This window comes from Tribolium castaneum, chromosome 1 (assembly GCF_031307605.1).
Source record: "Tribolium castaneum strain GA2 chromosome 1, icTriCast1.1, whole genome shotgun sequence".
NCBI lineage: Eukaryota > Metazoa > Arthropoda > Insecta > Coleoptera > Tenebrionidae > Tribolium > Tribolium castaneum.
In genome coordinates, this window is record NC_087394.1 from 1,510,053 (window position 1) to 1,535,440 (window position 25,388).

Here is a 25,388-nt window from a genome sequence, read left to right on the forward strand (position 1 = left end):
TTATAAATTTGTGTTTTTTGTTTAATTAAGCTTGGGGGGCTCGTGACGAATGGGGTGGTTTATTTTAGGGGCTGTTTTTTGCAGTTTTGGTGGGGGGCCTTGAACTATTCACCCTTGTTGGCCTTGGTTATTGAGGTTATGTTATAAACGGTTGACGTTTTGAAAATATGTGAAAAAGGTGAGTTAATTTTGCATTTTCTCACCTAAATTAACACAAATGTGGGTCAATTCGTGAATTGTACGTCAGTCTAATCAATTTCCAGTCGTAATTCGCTAAAAAAAGGGGGTTCAGAAATGTCCATAAGCCAAGTGGAAAATGTCAGCACTCGTGTAAAAAACACAAAAAAAGAGATCGAACAGCTCAAAACCGAGCTAGAGAAGCTCATAAGTCTTGGGACCCAGCCCCCTGAGCCCCCCACCCACAAGCCAGCCCCTGATACCCAAACCGTTAAAAAAAAGGCGCCCCCCGATCCCGAGAAAAAGCCCCGCAGTTATGACGTCACCGAGGCGCGTAACTACATCAAAAAACAGCGGGAAAAACGCGCCGAACAATTGCGGGCCCAAATCAACACCACTGACAATAAACTCGATCTGAAAAAGCAAAAACTGAAAGAATTACACCAGAAAACACTCGAGCTGGTGACAAAAAACGTGCAGTTGAAGCGCGAACGCTCGAAATCGCGGGACAAGGGCGAGCCCCCTGTCCGGATCGACCGCTCGAAGGCGCGGGAGAAAGGGGGCCCCCTTGTCCGAACCAACCGCCCGAAGTCACAGGACAAGGGGGGCCCCCCGAAAATCGACCGCTCGAAGTCGCCCGCACAAAAAGTTTCTGAGGGCTCCGAAAAGACGCAAAAAAGCGAGAGAATTTCGAGGGCCAAGGCCCGGGAGCCCCAGAAATTGGCGAAAACGTCGTCTGAGGCGAAAGAGACGCAAACGTGCGACAAGGGGGCGCCCTGGCTGGAGCCCCCTTGTGCGGCGTATCCGTACAATTTTATAAACACAGTTAAGAGAAAATTGCAGTTTGCTGTGAATTCGCCCCGGAATTTTATCGACATTGGGGTGCAGAATTCCGGGACTCCGCCCCTGGAAACAAAATCGAGGGAAGAAATTAAAGAACTGTTGATTAAAAGTGCCAAAAGTGAGTTGAGATCGTTTGTTTCGCACAAATGTCTCGACTTGAAGCCTGTGGAAAATTTAGAATTGAGAGAAGTGTCGAAAAATTTGTTCAATAATTGTGATAGTGGTAGTGAGTCGGATACTTCGAAAAATATTCCCGACATTTCGAGTGAAAGTCTAAAGCTCGATTTCGATAAATTGAAAAACTACAAGTTGCAGAAAAGTGACGATAGTTACAGTTCGGATTTTCACAAAGAAAGTGTTTCATTTAAATCGCTCCTAACTGAAAAAAAAGTATCGAAAAATTTCTCTGATTCGGATTCGGTTCCCGAATCTTTGACGATGAAACAACCAAATGTTTCGCTTTCGGTTCGTAATTTGAGTCTTGCCAATGGGAAAATGAACACGGTTACGATTAAATCAGCTAGTGAAAAAAACTATTTATCGGATTCGAATTTTTCGCAAGAAAAACAGTCGTTTAAATCGCTCTTGGTTGGAGGTAAAAATTCAGAATCGGTTTCGGATCATTTGGAAACGAGTAAAATTATCACAACTGAAGAAAACACCAATAATTTGGAAACAAGTTCAAAGAATTCGAGTTCTAAAATTATTACCGAGGAAAATACGAGTAACAACAGGTCTTTGAGTTTGGAGAAGCCACAAAATGATGGTAAAAATCAGCTGAAAAATATCACACTTAGGCCAAGTTCTAGTACGGTAAGTTGTTTTTTTTTGTCTCATTTAGAACAGTTTTGAACCGAAACATTTCAATTGATTTCAAGAAAAAAAGGTTGAATTTTCACCGGAAAATTCTAAAAACTCCAACAAAAGATTCTAAAAATATGTAGTAAGCGGATTATTGTAAGACCAAAGTTTGTAAAATTGAGTCAGAAATGCAGTTATTTTTCACCGAAAAAAAAAAATAAAATCGAAATATTTTTCCAAAAAAAGGTGTTTACTTATTATTTACTTACAAAGAGAATAAGTAAATTTGAGAAATGCAATCAAAACAAGTCAAAAAAAGTGTAAAAACATGTTCTATTTTTTCCGTTTAACCTGATTTTAGAGAATTTTTTGGTTGAAAAATTCATTAAATTTGAGAAATCCTCTAAAAAACTAGGCAGAGATTGTGTAAAAACTTCATGTACTCAGAAATTTTGCCAAAACAAGACCAAAATTTGTAGAATTACGTCTGAGATGCCTTATTTTAGTCAATGTTTACAATTATTTTTAAAAAATTTCGCCAGAGCCAAGGCAAAAAACTTGAAAAATTGGTTTTATCTGTAATTTCAGTACATTTTTAAGTAAGAAAACAAGGCAGAAATTAGTAAATTAAAGAATAAAATGCGTTATTTAAATCATTATCTGCTAAAAAATCCATCGAATTTGAAAGATTTCATCAAAATAAGGCAACAATTTTCATTTTTGTGTACTTATAATCTTATCAACAAAATAGAAATAAATTACGAAATTTTGAAGTCAAAAAAGTATAAAATCAGGATCGAAATGCGTTGTTTTCTTCCGTTTTATTTGATTTTCGAGCATTTTTTAATGAAAAACTGAATAAATTTGAGAACTTTTCAAAAAACTAAGCAAATATTGTGTAAAAACTATGTGCCAAATTTTGTTTCTAAATTTTAAAATTTTGATAAAACATGGAAGTAAATTTTAGAATTAGGTTTGAAGTGCCTTATTTTCACCAGTTTTACACAATTTTAGAGTATTTTTTAAAGAAAACGTTCATAATTTGGCTAATTTTGTCAAAACAAGACTAAAATTTGTAAAACTAGGTCCAAAATGTCGTTATTTTTGGCTGGTTTGCTTGATTTATTAAAGTTTTTACTGAGAAATTCAATAAATTCGAAATATTTTACCCAAACAAGGCAAAAATTAGTAAGGTGAAAATTAAACTGCGTTATTTAAATCATTTTCTTCTAAGAAATTTGAAAGATTTCATTAAAACCTTCTTTGTTTTTCACAACAAAATAGAAATAAATTTGAGAAATTTTGAAGATAAAAAAGATGTCAAAAAAGTATAAAATCAGGGTCACAATGTGTTGTTTTCTTCAGTTTTATTTAATTTTTGGAGCATTCTTTATTTTTGAAAGATTTCATCAAAACAATGATTTTTTTTTAATTATCAAAATGTAAATTTGATAAATTTTGACAAAACAAATTTAAAAAGTATAAAATCAGGGTGTTTTCTTCCGTTTGATTTGATTTCAGAGCATTTTTTGAAAAAAAAAACTCATTAAATTTGAGAAATTAAAAAAAATAGTCAAAAATAACGAAAAGAATTTATTTTTTTTTGTTTATTTGGCTCGATTTTAGAGCATTTCTTTGTGCCAAACTTTTAGATTTGACTAATTTAGCCAAAACGAGACCAAAATTTTAGAAATTTGAGTCGATTTTTACCGTAATTAGCTGAGAAATTTAATAAATTTGAAAAATTTCACCGGAAACAAGGTATAAAATTTGTAAAACTAGTTTTACGTTTTATCTGTTTTAATAGAAGATTTTAAAGTGTCATTAACTTATTAAAATTCGAAAAATTTTGCTAAAAGTAAACTTCTTTGCTCAATTTTAGATAATTTTTTAACGTAAAGCGTTCCAAATTTGGCTAACTTTGTCAAAAGAAGACTTAAATTTGTAAAATTAGGTTCAAAATGCGGTTATTTTTGGCCGTTTCTCCAGTTTTAGTACAGTTTTCATCGAGAAATTCAATAAGTTCAAAATATTTCTCTAGGCCAAGGCAGAAACTAACAAACTTCTGTCCTGTTTCGTTTGATTTAGTTCAATTTTCTTCTAAGAAATTAAAGTTAAAAAATTTCATCAAATCAAGGCAAAAATTTGCCTTCTTCTTTTTTTTATTTATCAAGAAAATAAGTAAATAATGATAGTGACAATCTCTATTAGTGTGAAAATACAATGGCCTTTGCATAACTCATAATAATAAGAAACAATCTTATATAACAAATTTTGATACAATTATAAATAAAGAATGTAATGTAATTTTCGACAAGAAAAATATTTAAATATTTGGAAGCTGCAAATTTGATTTATAAAACTAGCTCTGAACTGCGTTATTTTCTTCGGTTTAACGGCAATTTTACAGCATTTTTTAGCCCATAAAAATAAAACATGTTAGTTATTTTTTGTTGTAGAACAATGTGAACGAAATCCACCTAAAATTCGAGGCAGAAGTGCGTCTTTTGAACGATTTCAACGAATCCTTCAAGCAGTTCATGGCCGTGGAAAAAGCCTTCGAAAACATAAAAAATAAAAACGAAACAAACATAGCAGTGCGAAAAATATTGCAAAATGTGGACACCCAAACATCGTTCATTGCCAAAACTTCAACAGAAAAATCACCCAGAAGTAGTGTTAATACGATTAATTTTTCTCGAGGTTCTGAAATTATCGAAGAATTGAACGATTCGATTATGAATGCGAGTAAATCGTTGAAGAATAGTTCGTTTTCTACAACCACCACCGAATGGAATTTAAGCAATTTGAATGAGTCGAGTGTGTTGTCGATAGCAGAGGAGGAGCAGTCGAAATTTTCCATTTCAAATATCGAGAATTACAATGCGAATAATTGTGCGAGCTTGTTATCGCTGAATATCGTAAGTATTGGTTTAGGAATTTTTTATTTTGTTTGTTTGTTTACCACGTGCAATATTTTACGTCATTAGGTTCAGTACAGATTTTAATTAACTGTAGTAAAATATAATTCTAATTTTTTTCTAGATTTTTCTTAACATTCTTTTATGATTCAAGATCTTAAATCTGGGTTTTTCTATAGAATTATTTTTTAAACTGTACTTAAAATTATTTTATAAATACATCTGCATTTCTTCTAGATTCTCTATATTATTTTTTAGATTCTACTCTAGTCTTTTCGAAATTTCGTTCTAGTTTTGTTTCGAATTCTTTCAGATCATTTTTTTGCATTGTTTCTTCATTTTTTTCTAAATTTTTCTTCAGATTATTTTATAAATCCATCTTTAGATTAGTTCTTCTATAGATTCGTCTTTAGAATTATTTCCTGGACACTTTTTCTGCATTCTTTTAATTCTCTTCTATTCATTGTTTCTGAATTCATTTCAGACTTTTCATAAGATTCTTATCTGATTTTTTTCTAAAGCAGTTTCTAGTTCTCAAATCTGGATTCTTTTTTATATTATTATATAAATCTATCTTTAAATTTGTTCTTCCCTAGATTCTTCTTTAGAATTCATTTTTGGACACTTCTTCTGTATTTTTTCTGCATTCTTTTAATTCTCTTTTAGATTCTACTCTAGTTAGAATTCTTTAATATTGTTTTTAACGTTGTCTTCGAATTACTCTTTAGATTTTTCTTAAGATTCTTCTTTGATTTTTTCTAAAGTCGTTTCTAGAAGTCAAATATGGATTTTTTTAGATTTTTTTATAAATCCATCTTTAGATTTGTTCTTCTCTAGATTCTTCCTTAGAATTATTTCTTGGACACTTCTGCATTTTTTCTGCATTCTTTTAATTCTCTTTTAGAACCTACTTTACGTCTGTTCAAAATTCTTCTCTAGTTTCTTTTAGAATTCTTCCAGATTATTTTTTAGCATTGTTTCTCAATTCATTTCTAGTTTTTTCTTAAGATTCTTCTCTGATTTTTTTCTAAAGCCGTTTCTAGATCTCAAATCTGGATTCTTTGTTAGATTATTCTGTAAATCCATCTTTAGATTTGTTCTTCTCTACAATTATTTTTTGGACATTTCTGCATTCTTTAAATACTCTTTTAGAACCTACTTTACGTCTGTTCAAAAATTCTTCTCTAGTTTCTTTTAGAATTCTTCCAGATTATTTTTTAGCATTGTTTCTCAATTCATCTCTAGTTTTTTCTTAAGATTCTTCTCTGATTTTTTTCTAAAGCCAATTCTAGGTCTCATATCTGGATTCTTTTTTAGCTTATTTTATAAATCTATCTTTAGATTTGTTCTTCTCTAGATTCTTCTTTGGAATTATTTTTTGGACACTTCTGCATTCTTTTAATTCTCTTTTAGATTCTACTTTACGTTTTTTCAAAATTCTTCTCTAGTTTTTTTGAAGATTCTTCTCTGATTTTTTTCTAAAGCCGTTTTGAGATCTCAAATCTGTATTCTTTGCTAGATTATTCTGTAAATCCATCTTTAGATTTGTTCTTCTCTACAATTATTTTTTGGACATTTCTGCATTCTTTTAATTCTCTTTTAGAACCTACTTTACGTCTGTTCAAAAATTCTTCTCTAGTTTCTTTTAGAATTCTTCCAGATTATTTTTTAGCATTGTTTCTCAATTCATTTCTAGTTTTTTCTTAAGATTCTTCTTTGATTTTTTTCTAAAGCCAATTCTAGATCTCATATCTGGATTCTTTTTTATCTTATTTTATAAATCTATCTTTAGATTTGTTCTTCTCTAGATTCTTCTTTGGAATTATTTTTTGGACACTTCTGCATTCTTTTAATTCTCTTTTAGATTCTACTTTACGTTTTTTCAAAATTCTTCTCTAGTTTTTTTGAAGATTCTTCTCTGATTTTTTTCTAAAGCCGTTTCAAGATTCTTTGTTAGATTATTCTGTAAATCCATCTTTAGATTTGTTCTTCTCTACAATTATTTTTTTGAACACTTCTGTATTTTTTCTGCTTTCTTTTCATTTTTTTAGATTCTACTTTACGTCTTCTGAGAATTTTTCTCTAGTTTTATTTAGAATTCTTCAAGATTATTTTTAGGATTGATTCCGAATTCCTTTTTAATTTTTCTTACGTTTCCTCTTTATTTTTTTCTAAAGCCGTTTCTAGAACTTAATTCTGTAGATTAATTTATATATCCATCTTTAGATTTGTTTTTTTCTAGATTCTTCTTTAAAATAATTTTTTGGACACTTCTTTTGCATTTTTTCTTTTTTAGATTCTACTTTACGTCTTTTCAAAATTCTTCTCTAGTTTAGATTTTTTCTGAAACAGTTTCTAGATTTCAAATCTGGATTCTTCTTTAGATTCTTTTATAATTTTATCTTCAGAAGCTTCTTCTTCTATTTAAAGTTATTTTATAAGCACTTCTCCATTTTTCTTCGATACTTTTATTTAGAATTTTTCCAAGTATTATTTTTAATACTCCTTTGTGATTATTTAGGTGAAGTTCTGCTCTTGATTCTTATTTCGTAGACTAGATTCAAAATTATTGTATAAATGCGTCTATATTCCCCAAATTAGATTTTACTCTGCTCAGTTTCAAAATTCAATTATTGTTTTTTTTGTGAACATTTTTCTAGATTATTTTTCGCATTGTTTCTGTACTAAAGTAAACATTTTAAAAACAAAGTTCTGAAATTTTTTTACATGATAATGAAGGATTAAAAATTTCCCAAATATTCCTAGAATTCTCCAAAATTGTGAAAAATTCTTTGATTAGTTCCAATCTCAATAAATTAAGTGAATTTACAATTTGTTTACTTGTTTCCTGTTTATCATCATGCAATTTTATTATTTTATTTTGTATTTCTCCTCCAAGACTTAATAAAAAAAAATGCAAAGGTACATTTTATTGTTGTTTTTTCCAAACGTAATTAAACACTCATACCATACCTAAGTAAACATAAAACGCGCCTAAAGATAAGAATCTCCGTTATTACACTTATCAGTCGCCAGTCGGAATGTTATCAACAAAATAACACCAATTGAATGAACGTCGCACTTGTTCACAGTTTGACCAACTGATCAAAGACGAAGACACCCGAATCCAACAACTAAAAGCCATCATTAAAATTCGAGAGCAAGCCCTTCTTGATCGCACCAAAGGCGAGCTTGTTTGGCTCGAAATTCAAAAAAAGTAAGTCGTTTTTTTTTACTCCAATTCCACTAAAACTACACAAAACACACAGACAACTGATCGAAACCGGCAAAATCGAGGAAGCCTCGCTTTTGAAGAAAAAACAACGCGGAATTCTCCTCAAACATGAGCAGGAACGCAACGAGATCAAGAAACTGAAGCAGATGCAGAAAGAGGCGTCCGAAAAACGCAAAAACACCCTCAAAAGGCAGAGGAATTTGATTAAGACACGACTGTCTACCGATGATATGCTCTCGCAAATTACGGTGAAAAAACGCAAGGAGAGGCGAACTATGGGGCCTTTGAGGGTGGTGCAGAGTCGGAGTGAGTCGATTCACTCGGAAACTTCAATTTCGGTGAAAAGTGATGTGTTGAGTGTTACGTCCAAGTCGCTTAATTTTTCTGCAGAGTCTGATGTTGAGGTGCCGGTTGCCAATGCGAAAAGGTGAGTGTCAGCGGATTTTTTGCAACTTGAAGCACTGAACTTGCGTTTTTTGCGGTCAAAAATGAGCCAGAATGCTCAAAAAATCATGACTTTCGATGCAAAATTTTTGGCGAAATAAAAAAGAAACGAAATACAATTTTAGCTCGTCAATTAAATGCCCGAAATTTTGCAAAATAACTCAGTTCCTTGCCGGAAAATGGCTGAATAACGTTAATTTTGATTCAATTTTGTGACGAAATAAATCGGTTTCTCGGTCAAAAGAAAACTAAATCATTCGGAAAAGCTTTTTCAGTCGGAAACGAACTAAAATTCTCAAAATATAATTTTGATACAATTTAATTAATGTTCCCTCGATCAATAACAGATTGTTAAATTGTACAAAAAAGACCAAAAGTATTTTTTTAAATTTTGTGACTGAGCTTTATTTTGACGAAATTGTTCAAAATAACAGAAGAATGTTCTAAAATCGCCAAAAAAGTTTAAAATAACACCAACTTTAGTATAATTTAGTGATTTTTAAAACAAGATAACTTCAATTTCGCTATAATTTGACTTATTTTGCTCAAGACTGATTTAAACCTCCAAAAATGACAAAAAATAACATCAATTTTTATATAATGTAATTTTTAAGATTGCTTTGACAAATTTTCCAAAAATAAATGAGCTTTTGTGTCATTATAAGCGAAGTAAATTGCACGAAAAGAGCCAAAATAAATTCAATTTTGATTTCATTTAGTAATTTTTAACGTTTTTTTTTAAATAAGTGAAATTTTCAATCAACATGATGAATTTTCGAAAAAGTCCAAACTAACATCAATTTTCATATAATTTTGTAGTTTTCAAGCTTATTATTACGAAATTTAGACCTCGGTCAAAAACGAGCTAAATTGGCCAAAAAAGCTAAAATAACGTTAATTTTGTGATTATTACGCTTGTTTTGACGAATTTCTGAAAAACGTGTCATCTTTTCGGTCAAAACCTAAAAATGTTAAAAATAACATCAATGTGGATATAGTTTTGCAATTTTTAAGATTACTTTGATAAATTTTTTCAATATAATGCGTTTCTCGGTCAAAAAGGATCTAAATTTCTCGAAAAGAACTATATTCAATTTTAAATTAATTTCGTAAATTTTAGTGTTTCTTTCAAAAAAGTTAAGTTCTCCGTCAAAAACAAAGTAAAATAACCGAAAATGCCAAAATAACATCAATTTTGATTTAATTTTACACTTTTCAAGCTTACTTTGACGAAATTTTGAATAATAATTGGGCTCTTTGGTCAAAACTAGCTCAGTAAATTTACCAAAATGGCCAAAATAATCTCAATTTTGATTACATTTTTTATTTTGACAAAATGTAGACAATATCTCGGTCAACTCTCGCAGCTAAATCGACAGAAATGATGCCAAAATATTCAATTTTTATTTATTTTTTGTAATAACTAAGCTTTTTGCATGGTAAGTGCGTTTCTTAGTCATACGAGAAGTAAAATTTAATTTACTTTTTTTTAATCTTAATTTATGGTAAAATTCAAAATAATACCAATTTGTATATAATTTTGTAATTTTCGCACTTTTTGTCGAAAACGATTAAAAATCTTCAAAAAAGTCCAAAGTTATATCAGTTTCGATACAATTTTGTAATTTTCCAGCTCATTCTTAATCATTTACCAAAGTATTATAGAGCTTTTCTGACCAAATAAAGCTCGATTTTGGTTTAATTTTGTGATTTTTGTCTTCATTTTGACAAAAATTAGTCAGTTTTCCGGTCAAAAACAGTATTTTTTTCTAAAAAAAACTCCAAAACAATAATTTCGATTTAGTTTTGTAATTTTCAAACTTACATTGGCGAAATTTCACCTGAAGTGAAAAGTGAGCTTCTTGGTCAAAAAAGTGATAAATTGCCCAAAAATTTGATTTAATTTTGTGATATATCCTTTTGGACTTTTTTGGTGGCAAATGGCTGAAAACTCAATTTTTATTTAATTTTGCGATTTTTACACAAAAATGTTCCTAAATGTGTATATTAATTGTTTGATCGAATAAAATAAATAAATATAAACGCAGAACCAAGACTGAATTACTAAAAATCGCTGTGTTTGTGTGTTTTTCGTCCGAGTCGCTTAATTTTTCTGCAGAGTCTTATGTTGAGGTGCCGGTTGCCAATGCGAAAAGGTGAGTGTCAGTGGATTTTTTGCAACTTGAAGCACTGAACTTGCGTTTTTTGCGATCAAAAATGAGCCAGAATGCTCAAAAAATCATGACTTTCGATGCAAAATTTGGCGAAATAAAAAAGAACGAAATACAATTTTAGCTCATCAATTAAATGCCTGAAATTTTGCAAAATAACTCAGTTCCTTGGTTAAAAATTGCCGGAAAATGGCTGAGTTACGTTAATTTTGATTCAATTTTGTGACGAAATAAATCGGTTTCTCGGTCAAAAGAAAACTAAATCATTCGGAAAAGCTTTTTCAGTCGGAAACGAACTAAAATTCTCAAAATATAATTTTGATACAATTTAATTAATGTTCCCTCGATCAATAACAGATTGTTAAATTGTACAAAAAGACCAAAAGTATTTTTTTAAATTTTGTGACTGAGCTTTATTTTGACGAAATTGTTCAAAATAACAGAAGAATGTTCTAAAATCCCCAAAAAAGTTTAAAATAACACCAACTTTAGTATAATTTAGTGATTTTTAAAACAAGATAACTTCAATTTCGCTATAATTTGACTTATTTTGCTCAAGACTGGTTTAAACCTCCAAAAATGACAAAAAATAACATCAATTTTTATATAATGTTGTAATTTTTAAGATTGCTTTGACGAATACCACAATGAAATTTTCGAAAAAGTCCAAATTAATATTCATTTTGATTTAATTTTCAAGTCTATTTTCCCGAAATTTAGCAAAATGAGTGAGTTCTTCCGTCAAAAACGAGCTAAATTGGCGAAAAAAACGAAATAACGTGAATTTTAATTTATAATTAAAACTAATTTTGTGATTTTGATTAAAAGAGAGTTGAGTTTCCGAAAAAGGCCACAATAATTTCCAAATTTTGATATAAAAATATAAAAAATGTCAAAAATTACATCAGTTTGGATATAATTTTTTAATTTTCAAGCTTATACTTTGACGAATTATTTCGACCAATTATTTTGAAATACAATTGGGCCCTTCGGTCAAAAGCAGCTGAGTAAATTTGTCGAAAAAGGCCAAAGTAATGCCAATTTTGATTAAATTTGGTGATTTTTTACTTAATTTTCACTCAATTTCTTGGTCAAAAATGAGCTAAACCGTCGAAAAAAAAAAGACAAAATATTCAGTATTTATCTATTTTTGTCTTTTTGCAAAATAAGCTCTCAAAAGAGAGCTAAATCAGTCGAAAAAGGAATTTTAATGTAACTTTGCATTTTTTATCCTTATCTTATCCTTACTTTTTAAAATAAATGAAGTTTTCTATCAAAAACGAAGTAAAATTTCTGCAAAAGTACAAAATATTACCAATTTTTATATAATTTTCAAGCTCATTCTTAATCATTTTGCAAAGTATTACAGAGCTTTTCTATCCAAATAAGCTAAATTTTGGTTTAATTCTGTGATTTTTGTCTTCATTTTTGCAAAATTAGTCAGTTTCTCGGTCAAAAACGAGCATTCAATTTTCCAAAATAACGTCAAGTTTTATATAATTTTGTAATTTTTGGACTTATTGTGAGCTTTTTTTTAATAAGTGAATTTTTTTAACAAAGAAATTAAATTAACAATTTCGATTTACTTTTGTAATTGGCAAACTCACTGACCAAATTTTTCAAAAGTGAAAAGTGAGCTCGATCAAAAAGAGTTAAATTACGCAAAAATTTGATTTAATTTTGTGAGTTTTAGGCTTTTTGCGAAATAGGTGAGTGTCTTACTCAAAATAAAGCTAAATATCACACTCGAAAAAAGCCAAATTGATATAATTTTGGGATTGTTGGTCTAATTTTGTAGAATTTTTTTGAAAATAAGAGAACTTTTTAATTAAACACAAACCAAAATCTTCAAAAATGTCTAAAATAACAGAAATTTCGGTAAAACTTTGTCATTTTTAAGCTGATTTTAACGAAACTTTTTTATTTTGACGAAATTATGAGAGCAAAATTTACACAAAATTTATGAGCTTTAAAAAACCAAATTGTTCGAAAACGTCAAAATCACAATTTCGATAAAATCCTGAGACTTGATGAATTTTTGTGGAAAAAACCTACATAACATAAATTCCGATTTAATTTTGCCATTTTCGGCCTTATTGTGTGTAAGTTAGTAATTTTTGTGATATTTTTTAAAATAGTGATTGATGTTCGAAAGTTAAATTACATTAATTTTGATCTAATGGTGATTTGATTTTGGTGGGAAATGGCTACAAACTAAATTTTTATTTTATTTTGTGATTTTTGCACAAAAACTTTCCTGAATTAGGTTATTAATCAAGTGTTTGATCGAAAAAAATAAATAAAACATTTGAAGATTGAATTGCTGAAAATCACTAAATTATTACTGGACTGAGGATTAAATCAAGGAAATAAAATTTGCGTTAAAATTATTTCGTTTTCAGTTTCACTTCAAGGTTTTACACAATTTTGCCTTAAAATATTTAGAGCTTGAGCAATTATCAAATTTCCGGCGCCACCAAAATCCCTCCGATTTTTTTCGTAAACAAACCTTGACGTCTTCCACATCGTCAGAGATGTGTTTTTCGTCCGAGTCGCTCTCCAAAAATAGTCTTCATCAATTCCGGCCGTTGAAGTCTATTATTACGAAAGAAATTAGAAATGATTAAAAACAGTCGAGTTAATATTAGATATCCTGTTGGCTCATGTCCAGCGTGGACTTTTCAGTTAGGAAGCTTCCTACAGCAAGGAAATCCACGTTTCAAAATTACTCAGTCTGTAAACACGCGCGTAAAGTGTAGTACGTTCTTACATAATTTCGCCGAAAAAAAAAACACACCGGTTTTTCCCCCAATTTCAGGACACTGTTGATGCGAGAAGCAGCGTTGCAAAAACGCCGCAAGGCCGCTGAAGAATTGCTGCGATGGCATCGCAAACTTCTAGACGAAGAAAAGAAGATTGCAGAACTGGAAGCTGCCGCAACTTCCGTCATCAAACGGCCGCAGAAGAAATGGAAGAGTTTCGATGAGAAAATCCACGCTTGTAAGAGTGCCAGACAGTATTCAAACAAACACAAAAAACCCGTCGAGACTGAAACCAGTGGCGAAAAGTCGGCCAAAAACTATTCTTCAGCGTTCGAAATCGAATCCGTCCACGAAGAAAAGACAAAAATATCTTCAATAGCCGAACTTATCGACAATTTTGCGAAAATCGGCGACGAAATTTCCACTTTGAGCAAAAAATCTAGTCAAACTATGACACCGAATTACGCAGCGGAAGAAAAAGACTTTGAAGAAATCGAAGATTTGGCCACCACGCCGGAAGAATCAATTGATGAATCTTCAAAAACAAAAGTCGAGGAATTGCCAGTAACGGAGGAAAATATCGAAGATTGCACACCACAGACTGAAGAAATTGAAGATAACAACGACTCTCGAGTTGCTTTGGCCGAAGAATCACATGTTCCAACAGAAGAAATTGAAGAATCTTCAAACACTTCGCCTGTTACAGAAGGAAAGTCAGAAGTTGTCACAACGGAAGAAATTGAAGACATTAACGCTTCTTCAACGAAAGATTTGGCCGAAGAATCACAAGTTGTTACAACAGAAGAAATAGAAGAATCGTTAAAGAAGGAAGAAAAACTACAAGCTGTTACCACAGAATCTCAATCTTCAAAAGAAAATTCGGGGATCGTTACGGAAGCTTCTATTAACTTACTAACAGAAGAAATTGAAGAAACAACTCAATCGGTAGAAAAACCAACTGAAGAAATTGAAGAAACAACTCAATCGGAGCAAAAACCAACTGAAGAAACTCCCAATGTTTCGCAATCTTCAATAAAAGAAGAAACTGGCGCTTCTCAATCTTCCAACGTTGTGGTTACGGAAGAATCAGGAGAATCGTCAAAAACCAAGTCTGAAGAAATTGAAACACCAAAAAGTTCTTCCAAAAAAACTGGTGAAGTAATTGAAGATATTTCCTCCGATAGTCAATCGCTTAGTTTGGAGGAAGCGCTAGAGTCGGCTTCAAAAATTGAAGAATCGTTGAGTCGTTTAAACAAGAAGCTTGCGAACGATCAAAATGAAGAAACAACACCGCAGAAGAAGAATCAAAGTCAGATTGATGTTAAGAAAAGAGTTTCGGAAATTTTGGCCGATGTTAGTTTAACTCGTGGTGATAAAAGTCCGCGGTTGCAAGATATTTATGTGACGGCTTATGATGTTGGAGCTTCAAATTCACAAGAATTGTCCGGTAAGTGATTGAATTAAAAAAAAATTTTTTTCGTGGTGTTAGTTCTAATCAATATCTTAAACTTTGACCAATATCTGAAAAACTAATCAAATTTAAAATCCTTGCATAATTTTACATAAGAAAAGCTAAAAATCAAATTACTTGAACTTGATCTTAAAAAAAAATAAATAATAATAACAAAAGTATGTTTTTTATCCTTTCAAAAAAAAATTAAAAGTTTGGATTTTGTCAAATTAAATTTTAACCAATGTTTAAAACTTTGCTCGATATTTTAAAATTCGTTCGTACACAAGAAATGAAAACAGATTCTAACAAAAAAAATTAAAACAAACTTGAATCCCAGACCAAAAATTAAAAAGAAACTAAACTTTAAAAATATTAAAAGCACTTATAATTTTTCTACTCTAATTCGTGTCTTGAGTTATCAAACTTTATTGACTGATACCACAGGAAAATTCATATTGATTTAAAATCCTCAAATAATTTTACATAAGAAAAACTAAAAATCAAATTATTTGGACTTGTCCTTTAAAAAAAAAATCAAAAGTTTGGATTTTGTCAAACTAAATTTTAACCAATGTCTAAAACTTTGCTCGAAATTTAAAAAACTATCGTTCGTACACAAGAAATGAAAACAGATTCTGACAGAAAAAATTAAAACAAACTTGAACCCCAGACCAAAAATTAAAAAAACTAAACTAAAAAAAATATTAAAAGCACTTATCATTTTTCTACTCTAATTCGTGTCTTGAGTTATCAAACTTTATTGACTGATACCACAGGAAAATTCATAGTCTGATTTAAAATCCTCAAATAATTTTACATAAGAAAAACTAAAAATCAAATTATTTGGACTTGTCCTTTCAAAAAAAAAAAAAATAATCAAAAGTTTGGATTTTGTCAAACTAAATTTTAACCAATGTCTAAAACTTTGCTCGATATTTAAAAAACTATCGTTCGTACACAAGAAATGAAAACAGATTCTGACAAAAAAAATTAAAACAAACTTGAACCCCAGACCAAAAATTAAAAAAAAACTAAACTAAAAAAAAGCACTTATCATTTTTCTACTCTAATTCGTGTCTTGAGTTATCAAACTTTATTGACTGATGCCACAGGAAAATTCATAGTCTGATTTAAAATCCTCAAATAATTTTACATAAGAAAAATCAAATTATTTGGACTTGTCGTTTAAAAAAAAAATTTTTTTTAAGTTTGGATTTTGTCAAATCTTAACCAATGTCTCAAATTTTGACCGATATCTTAAAAACTATCGCTCGTAGACAAAAAATGAAAACAGATTCTGATTCCTTGAATAATTTTGCATATAAAGTTTCAGTTACCTAACTAACAGAAAAATAAAAAAAATAAGACTTGAATCTTAGACTAAAAATTGGTTTTGTTTAGAATCTCTTGACGGTCGCCAACTACCGACTGATATTTTTGGAAGCGAAGCTGAAGAATTATGGCGTAAGCAATTAGCCATTGAACAGGAGGTAAAAAATTTTAATTTCTTGACTAGATTTTTTATGTTATTTTTTTAGATCAAACAGTTGGAGTTGCAACAAAAAGAACAACTACCGTATGTTTTTATGCGCGAAATCCCCAACAAACCGCCCCCTCCCTACACTCCCCCCTCCTCCCTTTCCTCCTCATTCCCCCACTCAATAATTCCAACCGAAGCGAAAGAAATCAGCGAAATTGCGTCATACAGTTCGAAAGTCCTCCACAAAGCGCACCAAAACAACACCCTCGAAAAAGTGAAATTTTCCGAAAACGGTTTCAAATTATTTTCGAAAATCGAAGTGTCGAAAATTTGCGCCGAATTTCTCTTCAATATTTGCAAAGACGTAGCTAGGGATCATTACAAACAATTCGAAATAGTGAAAGAACCGTCCTGGCTAACACTTGCCAAAAAACCACAGTTGGCTAAGACCAAACCCCCTGATTCTTTGACTTTGGAAAAAATTTTAACCAAAAAACTGAAAGAATTGTTTGGGTTTAAGAAAGTCCAAGTTGCCGAAAGTGCGATTATTAAGTGGGGGCGCAAAAAACGGGACCATGTGGATGAAGTTTTGGTGTTGGAATCTCAAGAGGAAGAATCGCAGTGGACCAACTTTGACAAGGATGAGTTGATCGTCAAGAATCAAGTGACTGTTGATATTATGAAGATGTTACTCGAGGAAACGGCCGATGTTTTTGCCAAGATTTTGGCTAAGAAGTGATTTTGTACATTTTTTTTAAGTCTGAATAAAGTATTTTTTTCTACAAGCATGTTTCATTATTAAGAGAGACAGGAGCCACGTAATTGTGCCTCAAAAGACCGATTAAAATTGAAAAAGGTAAGTGATGAATGATGAATTGTAATATCATACCGGGTGTTTCAGTTTGACACCAAATTTTTTTTATCAATCTATATACAGGGTTATTCTTTTATGGCCTATGTTAGAAACTTTTTAATTTCTAATATAGTTAGAGTTTTGAAATTTTGTATACGTGCCAAATCCACCATTTTGGGTTTAACTATTTTTTTTAAATGGCTGAGCTTCCGGTTGTATAACAAATTGGCGCCAACTTTGAAATTTTAAATAGTAATTTTAAGATAGAATAGAAATAAATTGAGAAAAAAAAATACAACAAATTATTTTCAAATTTTATTTACTAATAATAGTAAATAATAATAATACTTAAAAAAATGCATGCGGATTAATTGAGATTTTTCTACCATTTCTTGTTATTAAAAATTTCAAAATCAATATAAAAATAGTAATAGTAATTAATGGAGACTTTATGATGTCTAGTATTATTCTAAATTTCATCATAATTAATTATTTAAAATAAAAAAACTGCTGAATTACTTAAATATATGGAATTTCTGGCGCCAAAATTCGAACAACTGTCAAAAGCTGCGCACGCATCAACACCCAGCCCACTGTCAGAAAACATCTGTTTCACTTGTCATAGACATCTGCGATGTCGGCGAATAAAAAGAATGAGGAGGGTTTGGAGCACATCCGAAACGCGGAAAAACAGTAAGGAGCTAAATTTTGGTGATTTTTCTCTCCAATTAATTATTTTCCAGCCTTAAAACATCACTGTTAAAGTGGCGACCTGACTATGAATCGGCTGCTGATGATTACAACAAAGCAGGTTTGTATATTTTAAAAAAAAGTGATCTGAGGGTATTTTACCCAATTTTTACTTTTAGCAACGTGTTTTCGTAACGCAAAAAACTTTGCCCAATGTAAGGAGTGTTTGTTGAAAGCTGTCGACTGCCATAAACAAAACAGAGCGTATCCTTTTTTTGTGTGTGTGTGTGTTATTTTAATTTTTTATAGTTGGTTTTCTTTTTCCTAACTTGAAATCAGGTTGTTTTCGGCCGCCAAGGCTCTAGATCAGGCTGTTTTAGTGTGCAAGGAACTCGGGGATTTACAGGATGTTGCCTCTTTGGCAGAAAGGGCTGCCAACATGTTTCAGAGCCATGGCAGTGCGGACACAGCAGCGGCCTCTTTGGACAAAGCAGCGAAGATTTTGGAGGCGCAGCACCCGGAACAGGCCCTCAGGCTGTTCCAGCATGCCTCAGAAATCGCAATGGTAACGTCACATCACTAGATCAGAATGTTTTTCATGGAAACAATAAGACTTGAAGCAAAAATCCAAAACGCATCGGATAGCGCTTGAAATTATCTATTTTCCCGTCAAAACCCGGAGCCGCTCCGGGCAACGGTTCCGGGTACAGAGACATTGTTAGTCTTTCACTAAAAAAAATCATAACTCAAAAACTACAAGTTCTAGGGGGAAAGGGTTGGTTCCATTGAATTCTGCGGCTCATTTTACGTATTACACTAGCATTTTTTCAACATTAGTTTACCCCTGAACTTATTTAAAAATTTATTTTAATTTGAAAAATGGTGGATGCGCCGATTTATTTATTAAAAATTCATAACTCAAAATCTAAAAGTCGTGGATAAAAACGGTTTGTTTCGGTGAATTCTGCGCCTCATTCTACGTATGATAACCAGCTTTTTGCAAAAATTAAAGATTTGATTTTTGATTTCAGTCACTTCATTCCACAATAATAAAAAAAAATTAAACTCGTTCTAGCAAAGTTTTATGGACTTTTTTATGCGTTTACAACCCTCTGAAGTTGTTAAAATAGAAAAAAATCAATAGGTTCGATTTTTTCAATTTTTGTCGCAATTTTGGTCGATTCCGAGTAGCCGGAACATTTACCGAGCAATAACTCCGGAACTATTAGAGATAACCCTATGATGTGTACTATCTTTGGAAAGCTCTTTTAATGATCTATCATTTGCAAAAAAGATTACTGTTGTCCGACTTATAGTTTTCGAGAAAGTGGAAATAAAAGCAAAAATTAGATCATGTACTCAAAAATTCATAACTAAAAAACTATTGGGAATTTGGCGCTTTTCTTGATTCCAATCGATTCCTCGGATCATTTTGCATAGGTATGAATCAAAATACTTCCACTTTTTAGAATAGTTTAGCCGTAAATGAGAAAATAAAAAAATTAAAAAAAGTTAACACCCCCCCCCCCCCCTTAGAAATCGGTCAATTTTTAAAGTGTCCTAAAATCAAATAAAACCGATTCTATTTTATAGATTTTGATGTGCTCTTTCCGATCTAAAAAAGCGTTTTCTCCTAGCTCTTTTAGTTTGGCCGTAATCGGCGTTTGAAAATTGAAAAATTTTTTGCGAGATATCGCCTTGAGTCCTATGCCATTTTGTAGAGTTTTTTATTTCGGTTGTCCTCCATTTTTCCGTTTCTCGATAACTCTAATAGTTTCGCCGTAATTGGCGGTTGAAAATTGAAAAAAAGGGAAAATGGAAATCTTTTTTTGCATTTTTCTCGGAAACTGTAAAACTTAGAGCAACGAACAAAAATCCATCTGATAGCGCTTATTTTTGTCTATTTTTTCGTCTAAACCTGAAGCCGCTCCGGGCAATGGTTCCGGCTACAGAGGCGATCAAAGTTTTTCACTAAAAAAATTCATAAAAAAAAAACTAAAAGTCGTAGAGCAATGCGGTTTGTTCCATTGAATTTTACGGCTCATTTTACATATTATATCAATTTTTCACAAGAATAATTTTTTTTTTATTTTTTGCGTAATAATTTTTCAACAAAAAAATTCATAACTCAAAAACTAAAAGTCGTAGGGCAATGCGGTTTGTTCCATTGAATTCAGCGGCTCATTTTCTGTATTATACCAACTTTTCATGAGATTTAAAATTTTGAATTTTTTTGCTAAAACTTACCTTTAAAAAGGTGAAAAAATTAATTTTTTTTAAAACTCGTTCTATCGTAGGTTTTTGGACTTGTATGTGCCCTTACATTCCTCTACAGTTGTTAAAAGTCAAAAAAAGTTCATATGTTCGAATTTTTGATGTTTGATTTTTTCAATTTTTGTCGCGAATTTTGTCGATTTCCGGTACCCGGATCATTTATCAAGCAATAACTCCGGAACTATTAGAGATAACCCTATGACGTGTACTATCTTTGGAAAGCTCTTTTAATGATCTATCATTTGCAAAAAAGATTATTGTTGTCCGACTTATAGTTTTCGAGAAAATGCAAATAAAAGCAAAAATTAGATCATATACACAAAAATACATATCTAAAAAACTATTAGGAATTTGGCGCTTTTTTTTGGCCGTAAATGAGAAAATAAAAAAAAAGAAGTTAACACCCCCCCCCCCCCCTTAGAAATCGGTCAATTTTTTAATTCAAAAAAAATAAAAATATTTGTTTTAACACTCTCTACCAAATTTTGTGGACTCTTCTATACGTTTACAACCCACTGAAGTTGTTAAAAGTAGAAAAAAAGTCAATAAGTTCGATTTTTAAGATTTTGGTTTTTCCAATTTTGTCTTGATTTTGGTCGATTTTCAGCAATAATTCCGGAACTATTAGTGATAACCCCATGAAGTTTATTATCGTTGGAAAGCTCTTTTAATTATCTATCATTTGCAAAAAAGATTATTGTTGTCCGACTTCGAGAAAATTTCACATAAAAGCAAAAGTAGGTCAAAGATTTGTATAATTTTTTTTTAGATTCAAGACAGTTCGAGACAAGCCGCCGAATACGTCAGCAAAGTGGCCCGTCTCCACGTCAAATTACAACAGTAAGCCCAACCATTAAAAAAAATCGCTTCCACATTACACTTTCCACATTTCCCACCTAGGTATGACCTCGCTGCAGACGCCATCCGTCGCGAACTGGGCCTCCACCAGCAAAACGAGTCTTACCAAGCCACCGGCCGTCTGGCCGTCGCCCTAGTCCTGGTGCAGTTGGCCCGTGGCGACGTCGTCGCCGCTGAAAAAGCCTTCAAAGAATGGGGCAACTACTGCGAGGCCCCCGAAGTGCAAACGCTCGAAATGCTCCTGCAAGCCTACGACGAGGAGGATCCTGAAGCGGCCAAGAGGGCCCTCAGCAACCCCTTCATCAAACACATGGACGTGGAGTACGCCATCCTGGCCAGAGACATGCCCCTGCCTGAGGGCATCGCTACGCCCCCTAAAGCCACAGTCAGGGAAAACGCGGCTCCGAGTTACGTCTCCCCCAACTCGCAGACGACGGCCACGATCGAAGACCGGCCGGAGGAAAGGGGCGAAGCGCAAGGGGGCGCCAGTGACGACGAGTTGGAAGGGGGATTGTGCTAAGCGGTCTTGAGTTTTAGGCGGAGTTTAGTCCGGGAGCAAGCTACTATGTTTTAATTGGACGATTTTTAAAGTAAAACCAACGATTTGAAAAAGTTTTTTTACAAAAACCGTGGTACTAACCCCCTGACTCACCTAGAATTATTTTCAAATATACAGAGTGTTTCATAAATGAGCTACAAAACAGACATTCTATTTTAACGGACGGGATTTTATCTATCAGTAGAAGTAAGTTTTTCTTTAATTTTTCCACAAGTCATTTGCCGTCACATTGTTCTAGAATTCTAGAACATTGTTTTGGAATAACGAAGCTACGAATATTTCGCTAAAATGTTTTATTTGAAATTATCTGTTCAAGAAAAATCAATAAATCAAACAAACCTCTCATGCAACAATTAGTTATCTGACATATATTTTTTTAATTTTTTTTATTGGTGACCTTTTATCCAATTCTTACACAATTATTGTGCCGTTTAATTTTATTCAGTTTGTTACGTGCTCTTTTCGCAAACGAACGCCTTTTCATAAAATCAAAATTTTGAGGTTTAAAAGTTGTTTAACTTTATTTACTTATTTATTTAAATAAGAATAAGAACTAATAAGAAAAGGAGGAAGCAATCTGGATTAAAGGGTTAGTCTGCAATACTTCCTTTTTAGAAAAAATAAGTACTTTATTAATTCTGTAATATTTATATTTAATGGCAATTTGGTTAAAAAAATCATCAAGGTCACAATAACCGAAAATTTATATCAGAGGTATGACTTTTAAACGTAAAATTGTCTAAGGATTCTCAATCTGTTCTCATCTTTCGTCCACGATTCGTGATTTTTAAGATATTAGTCAAAACATGTCGATTTTAATTTTTTCAATCTCCCAAAAAATAAAAAAAATATAAAACAATAGCCATTGATCTAAAACGACTTGTAGTCCTTTTCACTAGTTAATTATCTATTTCTGAGCAAAATTTTATCACAATTGAGTCAAAACTGTGCACATAATAAAAGTAAAACAACTTTGTCAAAAAAATTCTTACCAACCAATCTTTAAAAAAATCATCAAAGTCACAATAACCGAAACTTTATTTCAAAAGTATATCTATCTAACGTAAAATTGTCCGAGGATTCCAAATCCGTCTTCCTTTTTGTTCTGCGATTCGTAGTCTTGGAGATATTGGACGAAATATGACCGATTTTAATTTTTTTAATTTTCCAAAATTTAAAAAATATAAAAAGACTGAAATTAATCTAAAACGACTTGTGCCCTTTTTACTAGTTAATTGTCTATTTCTGTGCTAAATTCTGTGCCAATCGGGTCAAAATTGTGCAAATTATCTAGGTAAAACAACTTTGTCAAAAAAAAATTTCTTACTATCTTATCTTCAAAAAATTATCAATGACACAATAACCGAAAATTTATTTCAAATGTATGTTTATCTGACGTAGAATTGCCTGACAATTCCAAATCTGTAATCATTTTTGTTGTTTTATTCGTAGTTTTCGAGATATCAGACGAAATGTGGTCGATTTTAATTTTTCCAATATACCAAAAATAAGAGAAAAATATAAAAAAATATTAAAATGATCTAAGACGACTTGTGTCCTTTTTACTAGTTAATTATCTATTTCTGTGCAAAATTTGATGGGAATTAAGTCAAAATTGTGCAAATAATCTGAATAAATCAATTTGGTTAAATTTTTACTTACAAACCTAACAATAAAAAATCATTAAAATTACAATAACCGAAAGTTTATGTCAAAAATATGTCTATTTAATTTAAAATTGTCTGAGGATCCCAAATCAGTCATCATTTTTGTTGTAATTTTGGAAATTTTTTGTAGAAAAATTATTAGTTGAACATTTTAAAATTTTACTTGTTCTTTCGTAACGCATGTAAAGTATGTATCATTTATTAAAAATATACCCTTTATTTATTTGTCAAAATCCCTATGCCATCTGAAGTTTTTCTTCCATGAAGTTTATATGTTTTAAAATAGAAATTTTAATTGAAATTTAAAAACTAAACAAAACGAATGAAAAACGAACAATTACTAAAAACATTAATTTTTTAACGCCCATGACAAGTGTTGAAATTAGTATTTATTTAGCTGCAAGTTATTAACCCACCACAATATTGTCAACTGAAAGTCCTACTTCTCTACGATTTTTAGTTTTTCTGTAATTAATTTAAAAAAGCGTATTTCCGTCAAAAAATCAAATTATTTCAAAATATATTAGTTTGTATTGTTTGAAACACCCTGTATATTTGAGAATAATTTTAGGTCAGTCAAGGTGTTGGTATTACGGTTTTTGGAAAAAATATATTTTTCAATAAATTATTTAAAGGTCAGTTATGGACTTTTTCAACTCGGTAGGATATCTTCCTTCTGGATAATGTTAGAAAATTATTTTTTTGCAAAAGATACGTCAGTTAATGTAGTTTCAAACGTACATACATACACAAGCTCGAGTTTTGGCAAAATAAAATTTTGAAAATTAAATTTTTCTTGTAAATTGTCGTGAAATTTTAGAAATGCGAGATTTTTTTATTTCAGAAGAAGAAAATTATGAAAAACTATCCAAAAATATTGAACTATTTTAAATAAATAAATGATTGATTTATTAACCAACAGGCCTGCCTAAGCCCAAATAAAGGTTAATGTTCAGTGAATATACATCAAGTTACGAAAATACAGTAAATTTAATTTCAAGTACAACACCTTTAATACTGAACAAAAACGCTTTATTTTTATGAAAACCTACGTAAGATGATCAGAGAAATTGATTAGCATTGAAAAAACAGTAAAATTTTTGATAGTTTTCAACTTATCAACGAATAAATCCTGTATTATAGAATTTAAAAGTTACAATAAAATATACTACTATAAACTTTATAATAGACTTACTTCTCTGTTCAAATCATTGTGGTAAGATTGGTAAACTTAATCATTATTTTCATTAAAAACCATTTAATTGTTAAGTTAAAGTTAATAGTGATGCCATTTTTTGTTTAACTAATTTTATCGATGTTTTTGAAGTTGTTTGAATTTGCTGTTTAATTAATTTTGTTATCAAATCCCTTGAAAATACATGTACAGGGTGTCTCACGAGGGACACGGATTAAGCAAAAAAAAAGATCTGTATTTTTTATTTTTTTAAACGTTTTTTGTGGTATTATAAGCCTCCAAAAGTTACCCAAAAATTCATATTTTTATCTTTAAAAATACTTTTTTTTATAAAGTTTTTTCCAAAAACTATTTAATCATTTATATCAGAAATTATTTCGGCTTTGGTATTTCTAGAATTCTACATTAACTGTAGAAATAATGAACTTTCTGACTTTATCCAGAAGAAAGATCCGATATAAACCCAAAATTTGCCCAATTTCAAAGTTTCAAACTTGTGATTTGAATTCATCTGAAAATTTCCTATAAGAAATGAGCGTTTTTTTGAAGTGCTTGCCCCCCGACTAGTTGGAGTTGTTTTGTTATTAACATTCCATCAAGTTTTTTACAACTTTGTTTAAAAACACGAATTTGACTGAGGTTTTTAAACTTAAGCTTAACTCTTGTTGTTTTCATAAAGAGTTTTTCAATCTAGTCAATTTGTTTCGTTTTTACTTTTCAGGGAGTGTATGTTAACATTTAACACGATGCTCGTCACAAATTAACTCTCGCTTGTAGATAGTAGGTTTGAGTTACGACACATTTGGAGTAATAAATGTATTTATTGTAACATTCCTGTACCTATTTGTTGTAAATACAAGCAAAAATAACACCCGGACTTTCATTCCCAAAAGTGAGATTATGGACATTGGTGGCCAGTTTTTGGGCAATTTTGACAAAAAAAAGTGCGTTTTGGCTCACCTGAGACTGCCTTCTGTCCCCTTGGTGCGTTTTTTCTTAAATTAT

At 31.2% G+C, this 25,388-nt stretch overlaps 2 protein-coding genes across 2 annotated transcripts; both read left to right on the top strand.

Moving 5' to 3' along the window:
• Positions 1–39: 39 nt before the first annotated feature.
• Positions 40–17,072, top strand: LOC103314638 (centrosome-associated protein 350-like). Its single transcript, XM_008201121.3, has 8 exons — positions 40–178; positions 264–1,833; positions 4,281–4,742; positions 7,835–7,959; positions 8,012–8,404; positions 13,411–14,801; positions 16,209–16,297; positions 16,346–17,072. The coding sequence occupies exons 2-8, from the start codon at positions 295–297 to the stop codon at positions 17,024–17,026; spliced, it is 4,680 nt and encodes a 1,559-aa protein (XP_008199343.2). The 5' UTR covers positions 40–178; positions 264–294; the 3' UTR covers positions 17,027–17,072.
• A 620-nt stretch (positions 17,073–17,692) lies between these two features.
• LOC656177 (gamma-soluble NSF attachment protein) lies at positions 17,693–25,254 on the top strand. Its single transcript, XM_962722.4, has 6 exons — positions 17,693–17,833; positions 17,884–17,951; positions 18,010–18,094; positions 18,170–18,395; positions 20,874–20,944; positions 21,005–25,254. Exons 1-6 carry the CDS (start codon positions 17,775–17,777, stop codon positions 21,480–21,482), a joined length of 987 nt encoding a protein of 328 aa, XP_967815.1. The 5' UTR covers positions 17,693–17,774; the 3' UTR covers positions 21,483–25,254.
• Positions 25,255–25,388: the final 134 nt, after the last annotated feature.

Excerpts from the sequence above, each read along its gene's own strand:
- LOC656177 (XM_962722.4), top strand. The coding sequence starts at position 17,775 with ATGTCGGCGAATAAAAAGAATGAGGAGGGTTTGGAGCACATCCGAAAC. Across the intron at positions 17,952-18,009 it reads TGATGATTACAACAAAGCAG|CAACGTGTTTTCGTAACGCA; the intron begins GTTTGTATATTT and ends TTTTACTTTTAG. Across the intron at positions 18,396-20,873 it reads ATGCCTCAGAAATCGCAATG|ATTCAAGACAGTTCGAGACA; the intron begins GTAACGTCACAT and ends ATTTTTTTTTAG.
- LOC103314638 (XM_008201121.3), top strand. The coding sequence starts at position 295 with ATGTCCATAAGCCAAGTGGAAAATGTCAGCACTCGTGTAAAAAACACA. Across the intron at positions 8,405-13,410 it reads CCGGTTGCCAATGCGAAAAG|GACACTGTTGATGCGAGAAG; the intron begins GTGAGTGTCAGC and ends CCCCAATTTCAG. Across the intron at positions 14,802-16,208 it reads AAATTCACAAGAATTGTCCG|AATCTCTTGACGGTCGCCAA; the intron begins GTAAGTGATTGA and ends GGTTTTGTTTAG.